Raw genomic sequence first — 25,305 nt, 5'->3', positions numbered from 1 at the left:
CCTCCGACAGGGGTTTTATTAGCAGTGGACTTCGAAAAGGCCTTTGACTCGATCAGGTGGGACTACCTTAGGGCTGTGATGCTAAAGATGGGACTAGGTGAAAGTTGGGTGAAGTGGGTGGACCTACTGTACTCCTCCCCAATGGCTAGGGTGAAGACGGGCAGAACGATATCCGACACATATCCGGTGTATCGAGGAACCAGACAGGGATGTCCTCTATCACCGCTGCTATTTGCCCTGGCAATTGAACCTCTAGCGGCCCAAATACGACAGGAAGGAATCGGTAGAGGAATTAACTGGGGTCCTAGCGAGCATATTATTTCCCTATACGCGGACGATATTCTGGTGTATTTGAGAGACGGAACCAGTGGCATCCCGTGGGTTTTAAAGATCCTGGAGAGCTATGGGGAACTGTCGGGACTTCATCTTAACCGCGGCAAAACATTTGTCTTCCCCATACTACCAAACATAGAGCGCCCTGAAACATGTCCGAAAGATATGAACTGGGCCCCGCGGACTTTCAAATATCTAGGGATCCAAATATTTCATGAGCTGGCCGATCTTCGGGACGGCAACCTGGGTGGGGCGCTCCGGTCCCTGCGCGCCTCAGTTGGGTTTTGGCGGTCGCTGAAACTAACAACAATGGCCAGAGTGGCGTTGTCTAAGATGGTGATGCTGCCCCGCCTCCTCTACTTTTTTGCTAATCTACCGTTATGGGTCCCCCCCTGCATGGTTCCGTGAATTAAACACCTTACTTCGGGAATTAATATGGGATGAGGGCCGGAGACGCACAGCATTGACTACTATGTGCAGACCGATGCGAGCGGGTGGATTAGGGGCTCCTGACTTTGAGGCATATTACTTGGCATCCCAGCTGCAGTGGGTGGCAGGCTGGATGGTGGGTAAGGGGCAGTTGGACCTAATTAACCCCCACGGTTCGATGGACATAGATCGAATAATAGCACGCATGATAGAGAAGAAGCTGTCCCCCTTCGGAGACAACCTAATGACTAACACCGCGAAGATGTGCTGGAAAAGATGTGCGAATAGGACTGGAGTTGGTCCACCCTACTCACCGGCGATACCGATTCCGGTATTGCTCGTGGAACCGAAGGGAACCGGATCTGGGGGCCGGGGATTGGGCCCATGGAGGGATGCAGGAGTATTGACGGTGGGGGAGCTCTTCAGGGAAGGTACAATACAGAGTTTCGGCGAATTGGTAGGGAAGGGGGTCCCTCAGGGTCAATTTTTGATGTACAGGAGGCTGGTGCACACTCTGAAAGGCCAGTGGGATACGATTAACGCAGAGCCCGGGACTCACGGAGTGTTGCACCTCCTGCTGACTTCGGGAGAAGAATCCCACTTAATTACGAAAATATATCGAGCCCAGTTAGAAGCTGCATTGGATCCCCTGCACTCACTCAGGGAGAAGTGGGAGAAAACAATCGGACATATGCTATCTGAGGCAGACTGGAACAGAGCTCTGGCTTATCCTCGGAGGACATCGCGTAACACCCGGCTGCAATATATCCAATATAACTACCTGCATAGAACTTATCTTACCCCTCACAGACTGTTCCGAATATATGGGGGAACCCCCAAGATATGCCCCAGATGTGGTGAGGGCGAGGCAGACTTTGACCACATGATGTGGAAATGCACAGTGTTACAAATGGGCTGGAGAGCAGTGATGGAGAGCATGTCAAGATTATATGACACGGAACTGCCGTTCGCCCCCGATGTCTGTCTGTTGGGCCTAAAGACGGATATCCAACTAGGGAAGATTGGGAGTCGCTTCCTGGATCTCGCCCTGGCCCTCTACAAAAGATTAATTATGAGGGGTTGGAAAGCTACTACCCCTCCCTCACTTGTTGAATGGAAAAATGACGTCAAGAGGTGGGCCGGGGCGGAATTGCAGGTCTTAAAAACTGAAGAAGCAAAGGGTATCCGACAGACTCCCGTGGCCCCAGGGTGGGAAGAACTACTGATGAGCTGGGATAGCACAGGGGAAGAACCATTAAATCCTAATACAGCTCAAACAGAAACGGAAACCTAAACAGATACTGTAAGGAGATGAGGAATAAACCCAGGTACACTGCTGGTGAGGGTGAGAAAGAATAACAATGAAATAGCTAACAGAGAACACTGACAGCTCATAATAAACCACAAGGTGCAGAGTGGAGTGGAGTACAATCACCCACAAGGAGTAATAGGAAAACGCATACAGCAGATGATTATCCCTCCAGATACAGCCCCCTAAGGGATCGATCCTCACTACCTAACACTAAAACCACCCACAAAAAGCCATTAAGTATGTACATAGTTATGTTAAAGTTGAAGCTGCTATGTGGACATGTAAGACAAATGGGTAACAAAGAGACAAGGAAATAGATACTTAAGGAAACAAATATAGAACCCTAGAGCTAACAGGCAACAGAAATCAGATATAGACCTAGATGTGAGTTAAAACACAACATAAGTCATCTGTGAACACATGCAAAGTAAAGTATCCTTTTAAATGGTGTGAATAACTTGGATTATATGTTCCCATAAATGTAACTGTGAAAAGTAAACAGCGACCTATTAATTAATAAAAATATATTAAAAAAAAAAAAAGAAATATGGTTTTGCTGACACTCGTTGATTTCTTCAAGTGAAAGTAGAAAAAGAATCACATCTGTAAAGTAGAAATGGTTCACCGGATAACCAATAAGAATGTTATTGCCACTCAATTGCGCATATACTTTAAGATTCATAGAGATAATAATGCAACATCAGATCTACTACAGCCATAGTAAACTGTTCACAATGGGTAGGGCGTCCAGCCTTAGATGCCTAAGGTGTACTTCCAATGAGGGAACATTCCTACATTTCATATGGCGATGCCCCAAAAATTGAGGGGTTATGGAGGGATGAGATACAGGACATGGAAGCCGTTATGGGCCTGGAGATACCAGCAACACCCCAACTGATACTCTTGGGGATCCCAAATGATGTAACCATACCATATCAACCGCTGGGTTTTGCATGTTGAGATTCATGATAGCCAAGCGAGAATTGCCAAGTTGTGGGGGCAGATTGTAGCACCGCCATAGTACAGTGGAGTGAGTGAATGAATATGTGCATGGTAGCAGAACGGGTGGTATTTAAAAGGAGGGGGTGCCTCAAAAAGGTGTGGGAAAAGTGGAGAATTCAACATGGGCTTGAGGTGATGTGGGAAATGAAGGCACTTTGGACTGATGTCCCACTTCCAACCACTTTACGGAGAAAGGAGGCGAAGCCTACAAATTGTAATAGGGTTAAGTAGCCTTGACACTAAGGGGGCTACGTCAAGAGGAAGGGTAGGGAAGATTCTATTGTACGAAACCATCAGATGAATATCTGGCTTAAATGTAGGCTTGTTTTTGTGCCTTTAAAATCAAAGTTTTTTTTTTTTTAGTTTTTTTTTTTTTTTTAAATCTTGCTAGTACTTTAAAGGTGCCCGAGAACACACAGCAGTGAATCAAAAAGGAACAACAGGGAAAATACTTTCATAAATAGGCATGTTTCAGTGCTTTCGTGAAGGAGATCAGTTTGTCCCCTTTCGTCAAAAATAAGTGGTGGTTGTCAAGTTATTGAGGGGCTGCCTTGTAAAGGATGAAAGATTAAGGTTTTGGAGGCTAATTTAGTACAGTGATAAATGAACGAATGTTAGGACCTTAAGATGACACTGTTCTAGAATGCAGTCAATAAGGATATTTTAAAAGTTAATACTATTTTCAGCAGTGTAAGTTTTTTTGTAAAATCATTCATCAATGCTTCATTAAACATGAGATACGAACAAAGAACTCTTAATATAGGCTTCAATTATGATATGCACATGCCTGATCTACGGATCAGGCTGTATGCTACACTTTGCAATGCTCCAGTTTTATTTTTAGTTTTTTTAACGAGTCCATTTTTCTTACTTATTACATCCGGGAGAAAACAGTTATTTATAAATGCTTGCAGTAGATAAAAAAAAAGATAAATGAACTTCCAAATGCAAAATAGTTTAAATACTGCTTCAATGTTTTCATTTATAGGTAAATTCTAAAACGCAGGTACAACATGGACCCCACATGAAAACGTAATATGCAGTTCTCAAGGGATTGTCATTCACAGGCGTTTTCAATGTATTGCCCCGTCACACAGGCTGTGCATTGTGTTGAGGAAAATATAATATAGCAATAATATGCTCCAAATCTGCAGCATTTCATCAACACAACCTCTCCAGTTACCTGTTAAAACAGCGTTTTCCATAGAGCCAGATAGTGGTGATACACACCAGTGGTTCTTTCCACTAACGAAAGAGTGGGTACAAGGTTTCACATAAATCTGAGCAATTTATATAATAACCATATCTTTTAGTAATGGTCAATATTTTTGGGTAACAATGAAACGTAGTTTCGATTACAAAGTACTTGAGTTTCGTGTTCTATCAGTGCACGTGTTTTCCCCACTCATTCACTCATTAGTATTTGTGCTCCAAAATAATAAGGTTACAGAATATACAAAAATAAAAAATAAGCTTCATAACAGCCCAAAATGTATTTAATAAGCATATTATTAAAAGGGCTTGCAAATTTCTGTGCAAAAATTAGACACATTACCTGAGTTGCTGTTCCTTGTTAGCATCCTGCTCCAAAGCATGAAAATCCACAGACAGCAGTGCCACTATAGAGTTCACAGCTTCTACTCCCGATAGGAGTCGCAGAATGAGTTTCTTGTCCTGCGCCCAGCTTTGGCTTTCATCAGCAGGGGCACACAGAGCCATCCGAACCAAGCACGGGAGAAGGAGCCTCAGTTCTGGGTCGCTTAGAGCTGCAAGACGCTCCACGTCAACTTTCTGCATAGCTTCAAAGGCAAAGGGACTGACAAACTGGAGGTTGGAGCATTCCGCCATGCTAATGGTGCTGGAATTCTTGATTATTTAATAAAAGTCTAAATAAAAATAAAACAAACTGACATAATATTGTAACATTTCTGAGTACACATGTACTTCATTTAACTACTATATATTTGTAGATAATGATACCCTGTGCACCAGCCTAAAGTAAGGCTTCAACTGGAGCCAAACCGAGAAAATAGCATCCTGTGGTCTGTAAAGAGCAAGACTAGTGATTAAGACTAAGCAGAATAAGGGCACACATCTTCTGTTGGTAATGAGGAGGAGGTGTGGTGAGGAAGACTGTAGTAGACATTACCACTTTCTAATGTTTTAACTGATGTGGGTGCAGCAAGATAAGGGAGAAGATGGTTCCTCTAACATGTATGTGATTGGTGAGTTTTATTATTACTGAAATATCTGCATTACAAGTGAGTTGAAGACTACTGTATTGCAAGGTGTGAGGAGCAATTTGAGCCGCAGGACTTTTACTCTTCTTGTACCCTCGCACTGATGGGCACATTTCAAACAAACAGAGCTTGTGATGCCCTCCCCCCAATGATCCCAAAGAACCCAGCAAAGAAGGCAACCAGAAGCTAGACCCAGAGGAATACCAGGCAGGCCGAGCTAAGGGACACTGCTCCAGTGCACAAGGCCCAGAGGAAGCACCCCCCCTACCTGAAGGAAAGAAGAGAGGTAAGTCTCGGAGCCTGCAGAACAAAGGGAGGCCCAGGAAAGGGCAGACATACCTCAAGCTGCCAACTCTAAAGAGGAAACTGAGAACAACATCCACCCTAATAAAAAGGCAAAGTGGGCAGTGGCAGAACAAGCTCCACTCAGCAAAACAACCAAACTAGAGGACTGTTACACAGAGGTGAACAAAGAAAAGGCTAGAGAATTCTAAGAAGGGAATCTAACGAACACTATATCCATAAGCTGCAGCTCGGAATCACCCGGACAGGGACCCACAGCCTGTCAAGAGTACACTGAGAGCAGACGAAGGCACTAATCAGATGAAGCAAGGCAGACAGAAAAAAGGAGGCAAAACAGGGCACCCCAGGGAGAATGGCAGATCGTCTACTGACAGGACCTCTCAAGACAAAGGCACAATACCTTGGCATGAACAACAGCCAGGGAGCTATAGAAAGACAAACCCAACAGATCAGAAGAGTTCCACAGGGATGTGTCAGCAAAGAAAGGAAGACCAACCCTCACAGAATGTCCAGCAAGCTTAGCAAGAGACAGGACCCCACGACTGACGGCCTGAGGCTTGAACCATGAGGCTGCCAGAACTCCGCACCAAGGAGCAGTTACTACCCCAGATAGTTGGTGACATGCACCCAGACTGAGGGAGCACGGAACACTGAGGACACAGAACACAAGAGGTCGATACTAGGGTGACCATCTCACTCCAGGTTATTATACACTGTCTCCATTCCCAAACTTTTTTACCTCTAACTCTAATTTGTTCAATAAAAGCAAAACAAGACAACAACACATACAATGAATTTGGTTCTCACATGATAGTCTGAAACTGAAAACAGTATCTGTGATGGCTTGGATGAAGACTGTAAGAAACTGGAATGATTATTTGGGATGGGTGACTACCCCCTCAAAGAATAATCACAACCCTTGTCAGAGTGAACCTCAAAGTCACTCAGTAAGTAGACGAACGTGAGCACAACCACTTTATAGCTATGGCACAGACCAGACAGGCTTAACTTATGGCAGTGTGTACATTGTTTATGATATACTAAAATAGCAATAAAGTAAACATGCCAAATAGTAAAAGCCCCCCAGACAATTAGGAAAATATAGTAAAAGTTCATAAAGGAAATAACACCAAAATAACAAAAATCCAATAAGAGTAACTGGAGACATGAGTTTTTACGATTTTAAGTAGAAATGGTTGTAGTGACCTGAGACCTAGGCACAATTTGAGGTAAACTTCAAAGACTTCCAGGACTTCAGAGGAGGCACTTAGAGACTCACAGGGTGTCAGGCAGAGGCCAACAGCCAGGTCCAGTCTAAATCCAGTGTACCTCTGGTCAGCTGGGCCCATGCAGGGAAAGGCCTCCTGCAGCCTGTTCTTGCCCTGCAGCCACACACACTACAGGAGGTCTGATGACCCCCGGAGTCCACTTCTTTGTCCTGGGTACAAGAGGGGTGGGGTTGACTGCTGGGCCCCACACTAACCAAGGGGGTTAAAGATCCCAGGGGTAACTGTACCTACCTTTAGGGCTGTTCCTGTCTGCCTTACAGCAAACAGGCATAGAATGCCTGGGTATTTTCAAGACAGTGAAAGTCTTCTGCCACACTAAACTTGAAGGTTGGGGGTGCGTACTATAGTAATCCTAGTGTTCCTAGTGTATCTGGCACTAAAATCCAGTTTGAAGCAGGTACTATGCTTACAACAAACCCAGGGACAGAAGTCTAGTAGGACAAAAGCAAGGTCCTTCAGCAAACAGACAATGGATTCACAAGAATGGTCTTGGCATCCTGTTCTCTCCCTTACAAGTGTGCCTCTGTTACAACTGTCTCAACAGACCTGTCAAGCAGGATGTGACAGTGTGACATCACATGATGTTCACACCCCCTACTCTGAATAATCTGTGGAGTTCGGAGGAACCATCTCTGCCCATTCAGGTCAGTATATTGTCTGGTCCTATGAAGCATTTCACACCTATTCAAGGCTGAGCACAGGCTGAAAGCCAGCAGAGGCTTACGCTAATCAGCTTTCTGACAGATGAGGCATGTAATGGGTAACTTTCTAAAAGTTACTTTTCCTTAATATTAAAAATTCTACTTCACCAATGAATTGGATATTAATAACTAATAAAAATGGTTAATTTAATATTTTTTTAGCTGTTCCTTTTCCTGAATTATCAGTATTAGTATTTTAATCTGGACTCTGGTTTTCTATATACAACAGCTATGTCTGCCACAGGAAAAACAGCTTTTACAAGTGTATCGATGTTGGAAAATGGGAACATTCATTTTCCAGGGTAGACGCTCAGAAAAGGCAGATTTAGGCAGGTTTCCTACAGAGGTGGTCACCATAAATGAGATATAACCTTGCGTCAGAGAAACAGAAAGTGGTCAGGGAACAAAGAATCCAATAAAAGTTCCGCCAGCGGCACAGAAGAAAGTTTGCAAAGACAAGCACCATAGGGGGACCACCAAGACATCTGCACAAAACCTCAAGTCCATTGACACGAAGAGAAAAAGGGATAAACACACAAAGGGACAAACAAAAATAAATAGGCATCTAGTAGGAAGAAACGTGACCAGGAACAATTAACTATTATATTGAAAGGCACCAACAAAAGGGAAACCGAGAAAACAAACAATCAACCTGGGGTGACCAGAAGGCCCTACCTTCAGTTAGTGGGACGGTGGCATAATAACAGTGCCATGGCCAAAATGGAATCAAGAAAAAATGACATCTATATATTATATTGCAGATGAGAGACGCAGTTGAACGCTGCTAAGACTACTAAAATAATATGTAACAGTTACCGAGAATCATGGCATCAACCAAATGTTGTGGCTGTAGTAAAATTCAATCATAAATGAGCTATAAAGAACCCCACCAGCTCCAGTACCTGGTAACAATTTGTGAAGCCAGCATCATCCAGACAGCTCTGTGAACCAACACAAAAAGAGAGACAACATCAGCTTCCCACCATTTTCCAACATAACTTGTTTGATGGCCACGAAGCTCAGGGAAGGCAGGGAGTCCCTGCGGGGACGAAGATAGCCAAGAAACCCCTACTGAGCACCTTCAAAGTAATTCAGAAGTATAAACAAGCAACCTCATCTTGGAAACACAGTTCAAAGCGAGAAAAAGCAACAAACAAGAGCAGACCAAGAACCTAACCCAAAGGGCCACCAAGGATTAGTGTTCCAGCAGAAACAGAGGCAAAACCCCAGGCACAGCAGTGAGCTACGAACGGGCACAAGATTCTAAGCGTAGCATTGCAAGCATCTGCAACACTGGACTACCAAAAAACACTACAGACTGAGCAACAACGGGTGAACATGTCAGTACCATCACAAACATAGAGACACAATCAAGGTAGCATGGAAGCATCCACACAACCAATTATTTAAACAGAAAAGCCTGACCAACAAAGACTAACCAGCCCAAGACATGCAGCCCCTTACATGCAGCAACCACAGTATTCCATCTGGGGAAGCTCTCCATCTGTGAGAACATTAGTGTGCCTTTTAGAGGCATTTGTTCCTTTGGTGGCAAGCAATTTGCTATTAATATAAAAAAAGAAGTGCAAACCATGATTGAGGTTAGCTGGCAAGAGAAAGCATCCTCACAGCATCTGTAGTAAAGGCGGGGTGAGTAGACCCAAGCCAGGCGGATGAAGAGAAGAGCAGCCAACCACATGCACGGTGTGGGTGTGCAATCAGTACTGCACCCAGCTGTTTTCTTGTAAAAGTCTGGAAGAAGGCTGTCGTGTACTAAACTGAATCATGCGGTGTCCAAGTATGCGCAAAATAATTTCAAAGGAAGGCTCCACTAATGTTTTATCTGTCAAAATATGAAACAATATACATGTAGAACAGACCACTGTCTTTCTATTCTAGATAACTTTTTCATACTAACAAAATATATTTTTTTCTATTTTTTTTTTTTTATTTTTTTTTTACAAAGTTTACAGATTGAAAGATAACTGTTGACACCGCAATGTGAGTGCAAACTTCCTGGGACACCATGCCAGGAGGCATGAATGTCATTGCCATACCTTCCGAAGTGAAATGCACTTTGTGGCAATAGCTGGGACAGAATATAGAGTAGAGAGAAATAAAGACCTAATATACAACACTCTAGATGTTGCTAGGAGAAGACTGATCACATAGCACTAACAGAGAAGGAAGAATTGTTTGTGAGAAGCTAAGGAAAGAACGGGGTTATGCCCTTTCACCACAATGAGCGTAAACAACACAATTTTATAATGTATCAGGTGTTGGGCGAATCAGCTGAGTTTTACGCAGGAACATTAAGAACGTTGGTAGCAACATGCAATTTCAAAGCCACTGGCTAAATGCAGAGAGATCAAACTGTAACATGCACCTCATGTATAAATGCGCAAGAAAGACTATTTTGTTACAAAGACCACCTGCACGAACAAGGTCGTAACTATCGTAAAAAGCAGTGAAATATGTCAAATTTTAAAGAAACCAGAATTGCATGAAGGTGACGTCAGCTATATAAAAAAGAAAGAGAACTTAGTGAACTCAGAGGCACAAATGCAAACAAGAGTAATGAACATGGTTAAAAAAGGAACGCTAAAGATGAGTCAAACACACATTATACATGTTTAAAGAGTTGCCCAGGAATAGGAGGAGAGTGCAGCAAGTGTACGAAAAAATGACACTTTTCACATGTTTGTAATGTACAGACACCTTGAGGGATTTATTCCATAGAAGACGAAGACGACTTCACTTTGGGAAAGCATGCGAAAGACCATGTCTTTGTGGGGGCCTTGTTAGATAAAGTGTCAGGTGGAGACCAACCAAAACGTGCCATTAGAATAGGGGACCATCCTATGAACATCTTGGTATTACCCTAGTTTGTTTTTAATAAAGTATTGTGTAATAATTCCACTCCCCCCCCCAAAAAAAAAAAAAACGATATGAATGTAATTTGAACTATCCATATATTTAGTCTGGCACCAGGGAAGTAGCACAATAAAGCCGCTTTACTTCACTGACTCTGTGTGTTGTGCGTGCACCCCAACAGAAGTTTCCCTCATCCTACCATTTTCTCCTCATTTGGATAAACCGACATACCACATCCCAAGAGTCAAAACATCTCCCTGGCCATCAATGACAAACCATGGCGCAATACCACAAATCTTTCAAATCCGTCAACTTCCTACTGCACACCTTAGCAATGAAGCACTGCATCAATAGTCTGCCTATCAAGCAAGCCTAAAGACCATAACAAGTGCTTTAACAGTTAGAGTGCTGGAACCAAAAGAATTCTGACAGTTTACACGTCCTTCGTGCGTGACAGTCCACTCCGACCCCAAAAGGATTGGCAAGATTGCCACATATATCAAAATGATTTAAAAATTAAAACAATCCACAACTAGCTGCATTCAATACTGTAGTTGGGTCCAGAGCTCTGTTTCAAATATAGAATACGTTCGCCATATCCAATGCAGGTTCCGCCTAACAAGATCATTCATAATTTGCAACGTTTCTTCACGCACAAAATTTACGCAACTAATCATGTCAAAAAACCCTAAGCTCCTTTCCGGCCACCAAAAGTTCCAGATAGCAATCTTTTTCACTTGGGACCATTCTATTGAAGCTATAGTATATAAGTATTTGTATATAGCGCTACGATAAAGAGCCAGTGTATACACGCAGGGATCTACATGTCAACCCACCTGAATTAGAAAATTACCAAAGGTGATCTGCACCTTTGGTCTCCCGATAGACAACTTCAGAGATGCTCACCGCCTCTCGTTCACTTCCGAATTTAAGCAATAGAACGGCTTCGAGCTGCATTGATAGGTTCTGGAGCAGAACGACGAAAGCCTTTGGAGACTTCACTTTCCATACACACTGTGATTGGTTAGAAGATAATAACCCGCCCCAAAGTATTTGTCCCACCAATCATCAAAAGAAATTTGCTCTGCTTACTAGACCGGAAGAGATCTATGTAATGCCCCGGAAGACGTTGTCCAGCCGCACGTGGGCAAGTAGGTAGTCTAGTGTTTTTATTGGTCTACGTTATTGTGTGGCGGAGAGTTGTGGTGGGAAGACCCTGTCCAGAAGAGATCACCTCTCTTGGTACTGAGAGGGACCTCTGTCAGCTGCATAAAGACTGGAGCAGCATAACGAGGGCTTCTGACCCGCACACATGTCGGGAATGGGATTCTCTTTGTCGGCTGTTAACCCCTTCGCTGCCAGGCCTTTTCCCCTCCTGTGCCGAGCCTTTTTTTTGGCTATTTGGGGCAGTTCGCGTTTAGGCCCTCATAACTTTTTATCTACATAAGCTACCCATGCCAAATTTGGTGAAATATAAAAAATGAGAAATAGGTATTAAGAAAACCTTTGTATTTACAAAATGGGCACAAGATAAGGTGTTGAGAAGCAGTGGTTATTTGCACATCTCTAAATTCTGGGGTGCCCATACTAGCATGTGAATTACAGGGCATTTCTCAAATAGACTTCTTTTTTACACACTGTCTTACATTTGGAAGGGAAAAATGTAGAGAAAGACAAGGGGCAATAACACTTGTTTTGCTATTCTGTGTTCCCCCAAGTCTCCCGATAAAAATGGTACCTCACTTGCGTGGGTAGGCCTAATGCTCGCGACAGGAAACGCAACATGGACACATCACATTTTTACACTGAAATCTGATGTGTTTCTTGCAGAGTGCCTAGTTGTAGGTTTTGGCCTCTAGCTCAGCCGGCACCTAGGGAAACCTACCAAACCTGTGCATTTTTTAAAACTAGACACGTAGGAGAATCCAAGATGGGGTGACTTGTGGGGCTCTCCCCAGGTTCTGTTACCCAGAATCCTTTGCAAACCTCAAATTTTTGGCCAAAAAAGCACTTTTTCCTCACATTTCGGCGACAGAAAGTTCTGGAATCTGAGAGGAGCCACAAATTTCCTTAAACCCAGCGTTCCCCCAAGTCTCCCGATAAAAATGGTACCTCACTTGTGTAGGTGGGCCAAGTGCTTGTGACAGGGAAGAGCCAAAAACATGTCGAAATTGAGGGGGAACCAAAGCGGGTCCAATAGGGCAGTTTGAAAAAAATAACATTTTAGGCTGACAAGTGCAGCAGAATTTTTATCAGTATAGATGAGACAATGCTGGGTGGTAGGAATATTGTGGATTTCTGCAGATTCCGGAAGGTTCTATCACAAAAATGTGTGATTTCCAGCAAAGTTGGAGGTTTGCAGGACATTGTGGGTAAGTAAATGGTGCGGGTTGCATGTGAAGCACACCACCCTGGAATCACCCAGATGTTTAGTTTTCAGATGTGTCTAGGTCTTGTGGATTTTTCTACATGGCAGAGTCCCAAAGTCTATAAAGTGCAGCCCCATAATGGTTGGTAGCCACCACCCCACTATTTTTTTTTAATTCCCTGGCATCTAGTAGACTTTCTGCCCCCCAGGGTGTGGATCAGGGGTAATTGTCCCATCTGCCCACTGATGGGCAGAACAACTTTGTCCCCATTTATTTGGGGTGGGGGTATGGCCATGCCCCCACCCTTTTATTTTGAAAAAAAAATCTTCCCTGGTCTCTGGTGGGCTTTCTGCCATGGGGAGGGACCCTTGCACAAGGGGCTGCCCCCCCCAAACAAAACACACACATACACACACCAATCCCTGGTGCCTAAGTGGTTTCTGCACCCCCGGGGGCAGATCGCCCTATTAGAAATAGGCCGATCTGCCCCAAGGGGAGGAGAAATGGCCTAAAATAGATTCCTCCCCCCAGGGGAGCGACCCTTGCCTAAGGGGTCGCTCCCCTTGCGTGAAATTGACGCAAAAAATAAAGATCCCTGGTGTCTAGTGATTTCTGCCCCCCTTGGGGGCAGATTGGCATAGCAAAAATTGGCCGATCTGCCCCCAAAGGGGGTAGAAATGGCCTAAATACAATTTCCCCACCACCCCCAGGGGAGCGACCCTTGCCTAAGGGGTTGCTCCCCATCTGTAAAACAAAAAATCCCTGGTGGCTAGTGGTTTCTGCCCCCCTTGGGGGCAGATCGGCCTAATTAAAATAGGCTGATCTACCCCCCAAGGGGGCAGAAATGGCCTAAAATTAATTTGCCCCCCAGGGGAGCGACCCTTGCCTAATGGGTTGCTCCCCTTGCGTGAAATTCCCGTTAAAAAAAAAACTCCTTGGTGTCTAGTGGTTGGCCTCATAAAAATAGGCCTCTCTGCTCCCAAAGGGGGCAGAAATGGCTTAAATATAATTTCCCCCCTAGGGGAGCGACCCTTGCCTAAGGAGTCGCTCCCCACCTCTAAAAAACAAACAAAAAAAAAATCAATTTTTTTTTATCCCTGGCGCCTAGAGGTTTCTGTCCCCCCTGGGGGCAGAAAAGGCATTGAAAATAAATGCCCCCCTGGGGAGCGACCCTTGCCCAAGGGGTCGCTCCCCTTATGCCAATTTCCTAAGTAAAAATAATCCCTGGTGTCTAGTGGGCATTTTAACAGCCGGATCGCTTTACGATCCCGCAGCTAAAATGCTCTGAGAGACTTCAAAGGGAAGGAAATTTATTTCCTTCCCTTTGAAGCCTCTCAGGCTCCATCACATGATCGGAAGAGAAATGCAAAAGCATTTCTCTTCTGATCGCGCTGGAAGCTGAGCTTCCAGCGTGATGGGAGGCGGCCTCTGTGAGGTCAGCGTCGTCACAGCGTCGTCACAGAGCCATCCCTGCCTTTCAAGCCCACAGAGGGAGCGCTAGCGGTCCCTCTGAGCTCAGTGCTGAGGACGTAATGGTTACACATGGTTCTAGCGGTAGTTTCAGAGGTGCGTGTCAGGGTTACGAACAGGCACCGACCGTCTGTGAATTAACTCTAATGTCCGTTAAGGAGATTTCAGCAGACTGCATTTGTCCGTAATTTTAACCTTTGTGCTAAAAGACCAATTGTGAGATCGGCCAATACTCAATGAGAAGGCACCATACGGGGTTACTGTAGGAACCCAAGTTGAGTACATACACTTCAGCCACAGTCTGGTTCCAAACGTCACTTTTTTATCACAGTTCCCTCACAGGCTGGCTTTAGAATGTTAGGGACATCAAGATTCTATAGTCACAAGCCAAACGCAAGTGACAGAATACAGGATGTCACATCTCCCCTTTTTATAAAAAAAAAAAAATACATGTACACTTTAATATAAACATGTCTAGAGCCTAACCAGAAACATTTAGTAAGAACCTCAAAATGAAAAGAGGTTTTATATTAATATTTTGAATGGGAAGTGTAGCATCCTTCCAGCCCTGGTACCCCCCAATAACTAAGCCACACACAGAGCTGAATATTACACATATTTATTATTATACGTGTAACTGCAAACTCAGCATTCTAAACCAAGCTTTTATTATATTCCACTCTAACACCAACCTCACTATTTCACACTTCTACGGGGAAGGTAGGGAGCCAAAAGGGTTCTTCCATAAAACTTGCAAGACACTAATTCCCCCCCCCTTTTGTTAAATTAAGTTTTTTTTTATTTTACAAAATCTGTATACATACATATAAATATATATAGATAAAATAATACAACTACACCTCTTCAATCAACCCTGTTGGTGCTTTGATCAATCAACGTGATCTGGTTATTGATAGCTGTCATCTTAGGCGTCAGATTTTTGAAGACGGAGAAGAGGTAGCAGCAGTCACCGAGTTCTTAGGTTCAGTCTTTCTTTCAGCATCTCAATCTAAACACTGATGACGCAAAGGCCTAAAGTGATAAAAGTCTTCAGTAACAGACTTCCCAGGGCTCTGGGCAGTCACCATGTCTACCTTGGTAGACACCACTTGGAAAGGTTCAGCATCATGGACCATTAGAGTTCCTTTTTCTCATTTGTCGGGGGTATCCAAATGTCTTTTAAAAGTAATATTCTTTGCATATCGCCTCTTGTCTGCATAGGCTTTCATTTTCTGCTTGTTAACCAAGTCCCTTGTTCTAATCATGTTCTCACTTCTTTCTCTCTTTTTGGTCCTTTGAGGTAACTTGGTTGTCATTGGTTTCTCAAACATCAAAGTTTCAGAACTATCACCTGTGCTCGAGTGAGGTGTTGAATGATAAGCTTGTAGGGTAGAATTAATATAGTTTTCAAACTGAGCTTCTCTAGAGTTGTACACTGTACTGCGTTCTTTAGCGTACTCATAAAACGCTCAATGAGTCCATTGGTTCGCGGTCATAAAGGTGTACTCTTTTGATGCTTTATATTCAGGTTTTCCATGAATTCTTTGAATTCTCGGCTGTTAAAAGGTGGGCCATATCCAGACTTCAAAATCCCTGGAATGCCTCATGGCGCAAAGATGCTATCTAATCTCTCTATGACTCGTTCTTGAGTTGTGGATGAGAGTTCTTCAACTAATGGAAAACATGAGTACTTGTTAACAATCACCATCAGGTGATGTCCATTATCGAGTGGACCTAAAAAGGCGATGGCTCGTCTGCCCCATGCCTGCTTAGGGAGTTCTAACATATTCAGAGGACGTGGAGTAACACGTAGAAAGGCAGTTGCATTGATGGCAGGCCTTGAGTTCTTTTTCAACCCTCTAATCTAAATAGAGAAACAAAACTCTGTCTCTGAGAGCTCTTTTGTGGCAACAATACTTCAATGTCCTTTGTGAGCTTCTTCAATTACTTTCTGTTGCAGACTCTCCATGTAGGAAAATGGGTCCCTGTTGCAGTTACCCCCCACTTTTTGCCTGATATTGATGCTGACTTGACTTAGAAGTGTGCTGGGACCCTGCTAACCATACCCCAGCACCAGCGCTATTTCACAAAAAATGTACAATTGTTTCCACAATTGGCACACCCTTGGCACACAGATAAGTCCCTTGTAAAAGGTACCAGTGGTACCCAGTGCCCTGTGACCAGGGGGGAAAGTCCCTGAGGGCTGCAGCATGTGTTGTGCCACCCTAAGGGACCCCTCACCTAACACATGCAAACTGCCATTGCAGATTGTGTGTGTTGGTAGGGAGAAAAAGGCAACGTCGACATGGCATCCCCCTCAGAATCCCATGCACACAAAATACTGCCTGTAGCATAGGTAAGGCAGGGTGCACTGTACCACAGGTGAGGGCATAACTGCATGAGCAATATGCCCCTACAGTGGCTAAGTCTATGCTTAGTCATTTTAAGTGCAGTGTGGCCATATTAAGTATACGGTCTGGGAGTTTGCCAAAACAAACTCCACAGTTCCATAATGGCTACACTGAGCACTGGGAAGTTTGGTATCAAACATTTCAGAATAATAAACCCACACTGATGCCAGTGTTGGATTTATTAAAAAATGTACACAGGGCATCTTAGAGATGCCCCCTGTATATTACCCAATCCTTCAGTGCAGGACTGACTGGTCTGTGCAAGCCTGCCACTGAGACGAGTTTCTGACCCCATGGGGGGAGAGCCTTTGTGCTCTCTGAGGCCAGAAACAAAGCATGCACTGGGTGGATGTGCTTCACTCCTCCCCACTGCAGGAACTGTAACACCTAGCAGTGAGCCTCAAAGGCTCAGGCTTCGTGTTACAATGCCCTAGGGCACTCCAGATAGTGGAGATGCCCGCGCGCTGGACACACCCCCCACTTTTGGCAGCAAGTCAGGAGGAGATAATGAGAAAAACAAGGAGGACTCACCCACCAGTCAGGACAGCCGCTAAGGTGTCCTGAGCTGAGGTGACCCCTGTCTTAAGAAATCCTCCATCTTGTTTTGGAGAATTCCCCAATAGTATTAGGGATGTGCCCCCCACCCCACAGGGAGGAGGCACAAAGAGGGTGTAGCCACCCTCCAGGACAGTAGCCATTGGCTACTGCCCCCCAGACCTAAACACACCCCTAAATTGAGTATTTAGGGGCGACCCTGAACCCAGGAAATCGGATTCCTGCAACCTGAAGAAAGAAGGAGGACTGCTGACTTGAAAGCCCTGCAGAGACGATGGAAACGACAACTGACTTGGGCCCCAGCCCTACTGGCCTGTCTGCAGACTCAAAGAACCTGCCCAGCGAAGCATCCAGCAGGACCAGCGACCTCTGAGGACTCAGAGGACTGACCTGCACCTGAAGGACCAAGAACCTCCAGAGGATAGCAGCTCTGTCCAGAAATTGCAACAAAAAAGCAACTTTAAAGAGACTCTCACTTCCCGCCAGAAGCGTGAGTCTTCACACTCTGCTTCCGACGCCCCCGGCTCGAGTTTGGAGAAACTAACACTGCAGAGAGGACTCCCAGGTGACTCCAACGACATGGACACTCTGAGTCCACCTCCCTGCACCCCCACAGCGACGCCTGCAGAGAGGATCCAGAGGCTCCCCCTGACCACGACTGCCTGGTAACAAAGGAACCCGACGCCTGGACCAAGCACTGCACCCACAGCCCCCAGGACCGAGAGGAACCACCTACCAGTGCAGGAGTGACCAGCAGGTGGCCCTCATCCTAGTCCAGTCGGTGGCTGGCCCGAGAAGACCCCCTGAGCCCTGCTTACTTTGCCAGAGTGACCCCATGGTCCCTCCATTGTTTTCAATATAAAACCTGATGCCCACTTTACACACTGCACCCGGTCGCCCCTGTGCTGCTGAGGGTGTGTTTTGTGTACTTGTGTGTTTCCCCCCTCAGTGCTCTACAAACCTCCCCTGATCTGCTCCCCGAGGACGCAGGTACTTACCTGCTAGCAGATTGGAACCGGAGCATCCCTGTTCTCCATAGGGACCCATGTGTTTCGGCCCTCCTTTGACCTCTGCACCTGACCGGCCCTGTGTTGCTGGTGCTGTGGCTTTGGGGTTGCCTTGAACCCCCAACGGTGGGCTGCCTATGCCCAGGAGAGTGACTGTGTTTCGGCCCTCCTTTGACCTCTGCACCTGACCGGCCCTGTGTTGCTGGTGCTGTGGCTTTGGGGTTGCCTTGAACCCCCAACGGTGGGCTGCCTATGCCCAGGAGAGTGACTGTGTAAGTTCTTTACTTACGTGAGAAACTCACGTTTCATTACCTCCCCAGGAACTGTTGATTTTTGCAGTGTCCACTTTTTAAATAGCTATTTGCCATTTTAACCAACACTGTATGTACTACTGTTTTAAATAAAAGTTCTATACTTTCCTGTGTGAAGTACCTTGCATTTTATGTACTTATCTCAAATTTGAATCTTGTGGTTCTAAAAATAAATTAAGAAAATATATTTTTCTATATAAAACTTATTGGCCTGGATTTAAGTCTTTCAGTGTGTGTTCCTCCTTTATTGCCTGTGTGTGTACAATAAATGCTTAACACTACCCTCTGATAAGCCTACTGGTCGACCACACTACCACAAAATAGAGCATTAGAATTATCTAATATTGCCACTATCAACCTCTAAGGGGAACCCTTGGACTCTGTGCACACTATCTCTCACTTTGAGATAGTATATACAGAGCCAACTTCCTACACTCCAGAATCAGGATCCTCGGCCCTCACCGTATAACTCCTTCCTGAGTTATGGCCCATTCATCTTTGACATTTATATATTTTTGATATTCATTGTCATTGGTGAGAAGTCGAGTGTGTTCTTTCCATGCCTGATGTTTTATTATGTCTTTTAACTTCAGCATGTTACTAGCTGGTGTATTTGATTTTACAATAAAATTAATGCAGGCTTCAGCCCTCTTGGATGGAATGCTGTGATCGTGTGTAGACATTTGGGAGAAGTAGTCAGCACAGTTTCGATTTTTCCCTGAACGATGCACAATGGTATTTTTGTACTCTTGCAATCGTATCTCCCATTGTTCAATGCGAGGAGGCATCTTGGCTTTAGAATTGCCAAAGATAGTCAATAAAGCTTGATGGTCAGTTACCAGCGTAAAAGGCTTTCCGAAGAGGAACACATGGAATTGTTCACAAGCCATTACCACAGCTAAACTTTCTTTCTTAGGTTGTAAGTATGCACGTTCTGCTTGGGAGAAACTTCTGCTAGCATATGCCACAATATGCCTTTAATTATTTAGGTGTCCGCTGTGCTGTGCAAGGACAGCGTCCATCCGGACTCGGCTAGTGTCAACAACAACCTCTGTATGAAGCTTCGGGTTGAAGTATGCCATTTCAGTAGCATTTTCAGTGGCATGTCTAATGTGTTTTGAAACTTCTCTCACATTCTTGTGACCATTGAAATTAAACAGTTTTTAATCAACTCTTGTAATGGAGCATTTACAGTAGCAGAGTCCTGTATTGATCTTGAACAGTAACTGGCCATGCCAATAAATAAATGTACCATAGAAACAGCTTGTGGAGGATCAGCATTTGACAGTGCTTGTACTTTTACAGGATCGGGTTTCATACCCCCCATCAGAAAAGATATAGCTAATGAATTTTAGCTCTGTCTTGTGGAACTCAAATTTTTTTGCTTTCAAAGTCAAACCTGTACCAGTAAGTAAACAACATACTTGTGTGAGAGATCTCGCTTGCTCCGAAAACGATTATGCCATCTCTATAATTGAATGCATTCACAACAGGCTGCATGATACATCAAATGACGTCGTGATAAAAGTTCTGTAGCTGATGACGCATGAAAACTGTCTTTTGTATCGAAACAGACCAAACCGTGTAGGGGGTGTGGCTAGCAGGGCCAAAATGGTGGACACTATCTAAAGAAGCTCCGCAAACCTACCCTATTATCCACTAAAGATCTTGGCCAGAATTAGCCGTCCACCACCTTAATCTGTCACAGTGTCCTCCCGCTGCTGTCCCCTACCTGCGGATGCATTGATTCCATGATGTTTATCCTCCTGAGGCTGGTGTTGTGACTGGAGCCCAGCTGAGGCCTACGCCTGCATAGTAGAGAACTGACGACGACTGCTGTTTCGGAGCTGCCCGACGGCGCAGAGGAGTGTTGACCAGTGGTCATGGCTGTTTCCTGCTTCCCGGATGATGCTCCTGTGGAGGCATCTACATTGTAAGCTGCCGTGGTGACCGGTCCTGGTAGAGAGCACAGATCGGTTCAGATCAGGCCCCAGAATTATTCACTCTGGTGTGCAAGCAGACCTCGTTGCTAAGATACGCGGGTGAACCAGCTGCTGGCTGTAGCAGACAACCGGGGTGCTACGGTGCCACTGCCCTTCCGTCCTTTGGTGCTGGTTAGAAACCTATGACCCCCTCCACCCCACCCCATCCCCCTGGGTGCTGTAACTGCTGTGAGCCTGGATGTCGTATCAGACCTAGGCTCAATCACAATGGGTGAGGAGTTCCAAGTCGCCTCATGCACCTTGTCCTGACCGGGGCTCCATTGTCACCTCCTGGCGTCTTCAATTGGAAACCTGCAGTTGTGAGGGTCTACACAACGCCTCTGTACTTTACTGACCAGGGCTGCAGCTGCGAGTGGGGGCATGGAGGTTGGATTGGACCTAGGCCCTCACCACTGATTGAGAACGCAATTTCTTGTGGGCCCTAGTTGCTGGGAACACTGCCTTTGGGTCTTCTCTGCTTTGAGTCTCCTCCACCTACCCTCGACATGGGCGTTTAGGGCAATGGGGCCAGGTCGGGCCTAGGCTCTTCCACCACCTGCAGTTTTTGTAAGACCACATACAGTCATCCTGGCAAGTTAAACAGCGCCAGCCCCCCTTGGCCTTTCTTGCTTGTGGGCCCACTATTGTTACATTTAATGACCAGCTGATGCGAGCCCTAGCTGCCCAAGGGACCGATTGGACCCAGTGCCAACCTTGTCTCTTGCATGTTCTGGTGCGCCTTTTGGGCGCTGGAGCACCTTCTTAACCCTATAGGCCCTACCTGACATCTCTCCTCAAAAAATCTGCCTCCTTATTCCCCTACATTAACACACAAATTTATCATGGGGCTTCATGTGTGCAACCCTCCGTGACACTAGGCCTGACTCCTTCCTTTGGGCCACAACTACAAGCAGTGTACCTTGGATACGCATGACTGCATGTCAAAACCAACTTGATTGCTTCACCGCAGCACGGCCTTATGACATTCCCCCCCCCCATGTGATTCTGACAATGCCACTCTGCTTAAATGTTTGACTTGGCCTCTTAGTGATGTCTCACTGCCTTGGTATGGCTACTCAGAGCTGCGACTGGCCCCTCTTTTTATAGACACTGCCTGCACTGTTGTGCCAAACACTGTCTAACTGCTTACATACTGGCACTTGTGACACATACCCTGCTTACCCTGTGCAATTCCAGTGCAGCAGTAGGTGGACCTACAGGATTGATGACTTCTAGACATACCCACCAATAATGGGACGGCAACGCACTGCCACTCAGGGCACATCATCGCTCCTGTTGTTTACCCCAGCCATGTCTATTAAGGATGCATCACTGTCAGAACCTCCTGCCTGCTCTATGAAATTGGAAGACACATTAGACACTGTACTGGCGGCTATTGAACACACTTGGATGTCATTAGAGCCGAAGATTGACAATGTAGCTATGGACCTTACGCTGCTGCATGCAGCCCACCGCAAGCTCACTGACCTGGCCAGCGTAGTGGAAGAAACCCTTACAGACCTACTGCCAAAATCCCAACTCATGGACACCTCCATACTGGCACTACTGGAACGTGTCAGCGTACTGGAGCGGAGAGCTGAAGAGGCGGAGGGGAGATCTAGGAGGAACAACATCCGTATCGTAGACCTACTGGAAGTGGCGGATGGTTGAGATGCTGTGCAATACATGGAGCAATGGCTACCGGACCTGCTTCCCCCGCATACATTCTCGCAATATTTCTCCACTGAGTGAGCGCACCATTCCTGCAAGGAAAACCCCACAGGGTCCAGTCCTCATCCAATAGAACTCAGACTGTTAAATTTTTGTGACAAAGATTCGATTCAGAGTGAGGCCAGAAAACTTGCTGAGACTAAAGATGGGGACACTCATTTTATGTTTTTTCCTGACTATACCATCGCAGTCGAAAGGCAACAAAGTTACCTTTCTGGCGGTGAAGCGTCGCCTCTGTGAACTAGATTGGAAGTATTCAATTATTTTCCTGGCACGCCTTCATGTGGTCGCTAATGGAACTACGCATTTCTTCTATTCCTCTGACAGTGCTTGGCACTGGTTAGAAACCTATGTCACTCACGCTACCGAAACATCACAGCCTGATGAACCGGATGCAGGCTGGTGGCTGCCGCAGCTGCCGCCCTGAACTGGACCAGTCCTCGGCCCCAAGGCCTACCCCTGACTTAGAACAGATCACCATGGAGTGACGTTGTGCGCTACAACATGCTGCTGCCCCCACAGAAGGAGCACGACAGTCAAGCCCTGAAGAAGACTTGCTCCTTACTTCCAATGATGAAAGCTCTGCTGGCAACCTTGCTGTCTTGTGTAGAGTCCGGCCCCCCAAACCACCTCCCCCCCAGATGTGACTCTGCAAACAGCGGATGATATTATTTGACCTACAACTTGCCTTGACTAATTATCTGCTGTTCCGAACATTGCAGTCTATGACCTAGACATGCCTAACTGAGTTTTTTCACCTCACAGTTGACTCTTAGACTGTCCCCTAACAGCAACATGCCTTACAGTTTTCGGCTCATTGATGGGATTGGTTCTGATGGCTCACATCGTGCTTGCTACTTATGCTGTATTGGTACATCAGGAGTAAAGACGCTTCTTGTGTTTCAGCTTCCCCCCTCACTTAGGGATTTTCATTATTTCCTAACTACTAGTTACTTGTATGGTATTCATTGCTTCAATTTTCATTATTATTTTCTACTGCTTCAGTATATATATGTTATATAGCCCACTCACTCCCACCCCCATCATAGGTGAGATCTCACCCTTACACACACACACATGTACAATTTTAACTCTGCTGCTTGTATCAAGTTACTACCCTACCTGCCTTCATCTGTATGACGTGCATTAAAATGCTAACCTGGAACGTCCTTAGCATCCATACCCCTACACACCACTATGCCATCTACTCTTACCTTGGATGCCATACTATTCATATAGCACTACTACAGGAGTCTCATTTAACGCGTCAAGAAGCAGTTAAATTACAGCAGCACTGGCAAATGTTCGTCACTGATTTCTCCTCATTTGCTCGTGGAACACTATTGTGGGTTAAGCCAGGTACACCGTTCATGCCAGATGAGGTAGTCGCAGACCCGGAGGGCAGATATGTCCCTGTGAAGAGCAGTCTGGATGGCTGTCATGTTAAGGTAGGCAGCATATATGCCCCCAAAGCTGATCAAGGGACTTTCCTGCATTCACTCTCCGGGGATCTATCATGCTGGAACGGAGTCCTGTGGCTTCTAGAAGGTGATTTTAACAGCGTGCTTGACACTACTTTAGATTGAGTGTTGCCTCCGTTGCCCAGCACGACTACCTCCTCTAATGCTCAGGGGCTTAATAGCTGGCTACAGAACTTGGCACTAATTGACATCTGGTGCAGTCACAACCCAATTGCTAAAGTAAACTCTTTAGTCTGCCCTCACTCCTTACACGTCAGGATTGAAAGACTGGTGGGAACATTGGGACTCACCCCTTGTGTCACCCTGTAGGATGCTAGCTCTGTATATACTATATCAATTTGGGGCCATTATGACTCCGGCGGTCGGTGGAACACTGGCGGTAATACCGGCAACAGGCTGGCGGTGTTCCGCCAGCGTATTATGACCGTGGCGCATTAGCCACGGTCATAGTCGGTCCCGCCAGTATACCGCCAGGCTTCATCCGGGCGATCATAATCCGCCAGGAAGCGCTGGTGGTAAGGGGGACTCTGGGGGCCCCTGCACTGCCCATGCTCTTGGCATGGGCAGTGCAGGGGCCCCCAGGCACAGCCCCATCATGCACTTCACTGCCCGAATTCCGGGCAGTGAAATGCGCGACGGGTGCTCCTGCACCCGCTGGATATCAACATTGCCGCTGGCTGGATTACGAGCCGGCGTCAATGTTGATGTGACTTTTACGCTGGGCCAGCGGACGGAAGCGCTGTGTCCGTCTGCTGGCCCAGGAGAAAAGTCATAATAGGGGGGCAACCATACCGCCAGAACTGACGGTATGTTGGCTCCAGCTGCTTCGGCGGTCTTTTTACAAGTCGTAATGAGGTCCATAGTTTGCTCGGAGTCCAGGGGTTCCCCAGAGGCTTAACAGAGGCTAAAGTAGATAATACTAATGCTCTCTTTTGTGGTAGTGTGGTCGAGCAGTTAGGCTTATCAGAGGGTAGTGCAAAGCATTTGTTGACATACACAGACAGTAAATGTAACACACTGAAAGACTTAACTCCAGGCCGATTGTTTGTATATAGCAAAAATAGGTTTTGCTACATTATTTCTAGAACCACAAGATTCAGTTTGTAGGTAAGTACATTTGCAAGTAAGTATCTGTAGGAGGATGGCCTGGCTTGTAGTGGGTACCAAAGGTAGTTACACCTTGTGTCAGGTCCAGTTACCCCTTATTAGTAGAATAGAGGTGTTTCTAGCAGCTTAGGCTGATAGAAGGTAGCTATGGCAAAGCAGCTTAGGCTGAACTAGGAGACATGCAAAGCTCCTACTATACCACTTATATCCTATGCACAATCTCATAAGAAAACACAATACACAGACTTACTAAAAATAAAGGTACTTTATTTTTATGACAATATGCCACAAGTATCTCAGTGAGTACCCTCAGTAAGAAGGTAAGTAATATACACAAGTTATATGTACACAAACCACAAATAGGTAAGTAAGAGTCAGAAAAGTAATGCAAACAGTGT

At 45.6% G+C, this 25,305-nt stretch overlaps 1 protein-coding gene across 1 annotated transcript in view; it reads right to left on the bottom strand.

Annotated features, from left to right (window-relative positions):
- Positions 1–11,483, bottom strand: part of INTS2 (integrator complex subunit 2) — a 194,079-nt gene extending 182,596 nt beyond the window's left edge. Inside the window, exons 1-2 of the mRNA XM_069226442.1 lie at positions 11,320–11,483; positions 4,632–4,962 (exon numbers count right to left, since the gene is read on the bottom strand). Of these exons, the coding sequence (XP_069082543.1) occupies positions 4,632–4,924 (293 nt within the window). The 5' untranslated portion in view covers positions 4,925–4,962; positions 11,320–11,483. The remainder of the gene's footprint in view (positions 1–4,631; positions 4,963–11,319) is intronic.
- Between the last annotated feature and the right edge of the window lie 13,822 nt (positions 11,484–25,305).

Source organism: Pleurodeles waltl, chromosome 3_1 (assembly GCF_031143425.1).
Source record: "Pleurodeles waltl isolate 20211129_DDA chromosome 3_1, aPleWal1.hap1.20221129, whole genome shotgun sequence".
In the NCBI taxonomy this organism is placed as follows: domain Eukaryota; kingdom Metazoa; phylum Chordata; class Amphibia; order Caudata; family Salamandridae; genus Pleurodeles; species Pleurodeles waltl.
Note: the sequence above shows the minus strand (reverse complement) of the source record. Positions and strands in the feature narration are given on the sequence as shown.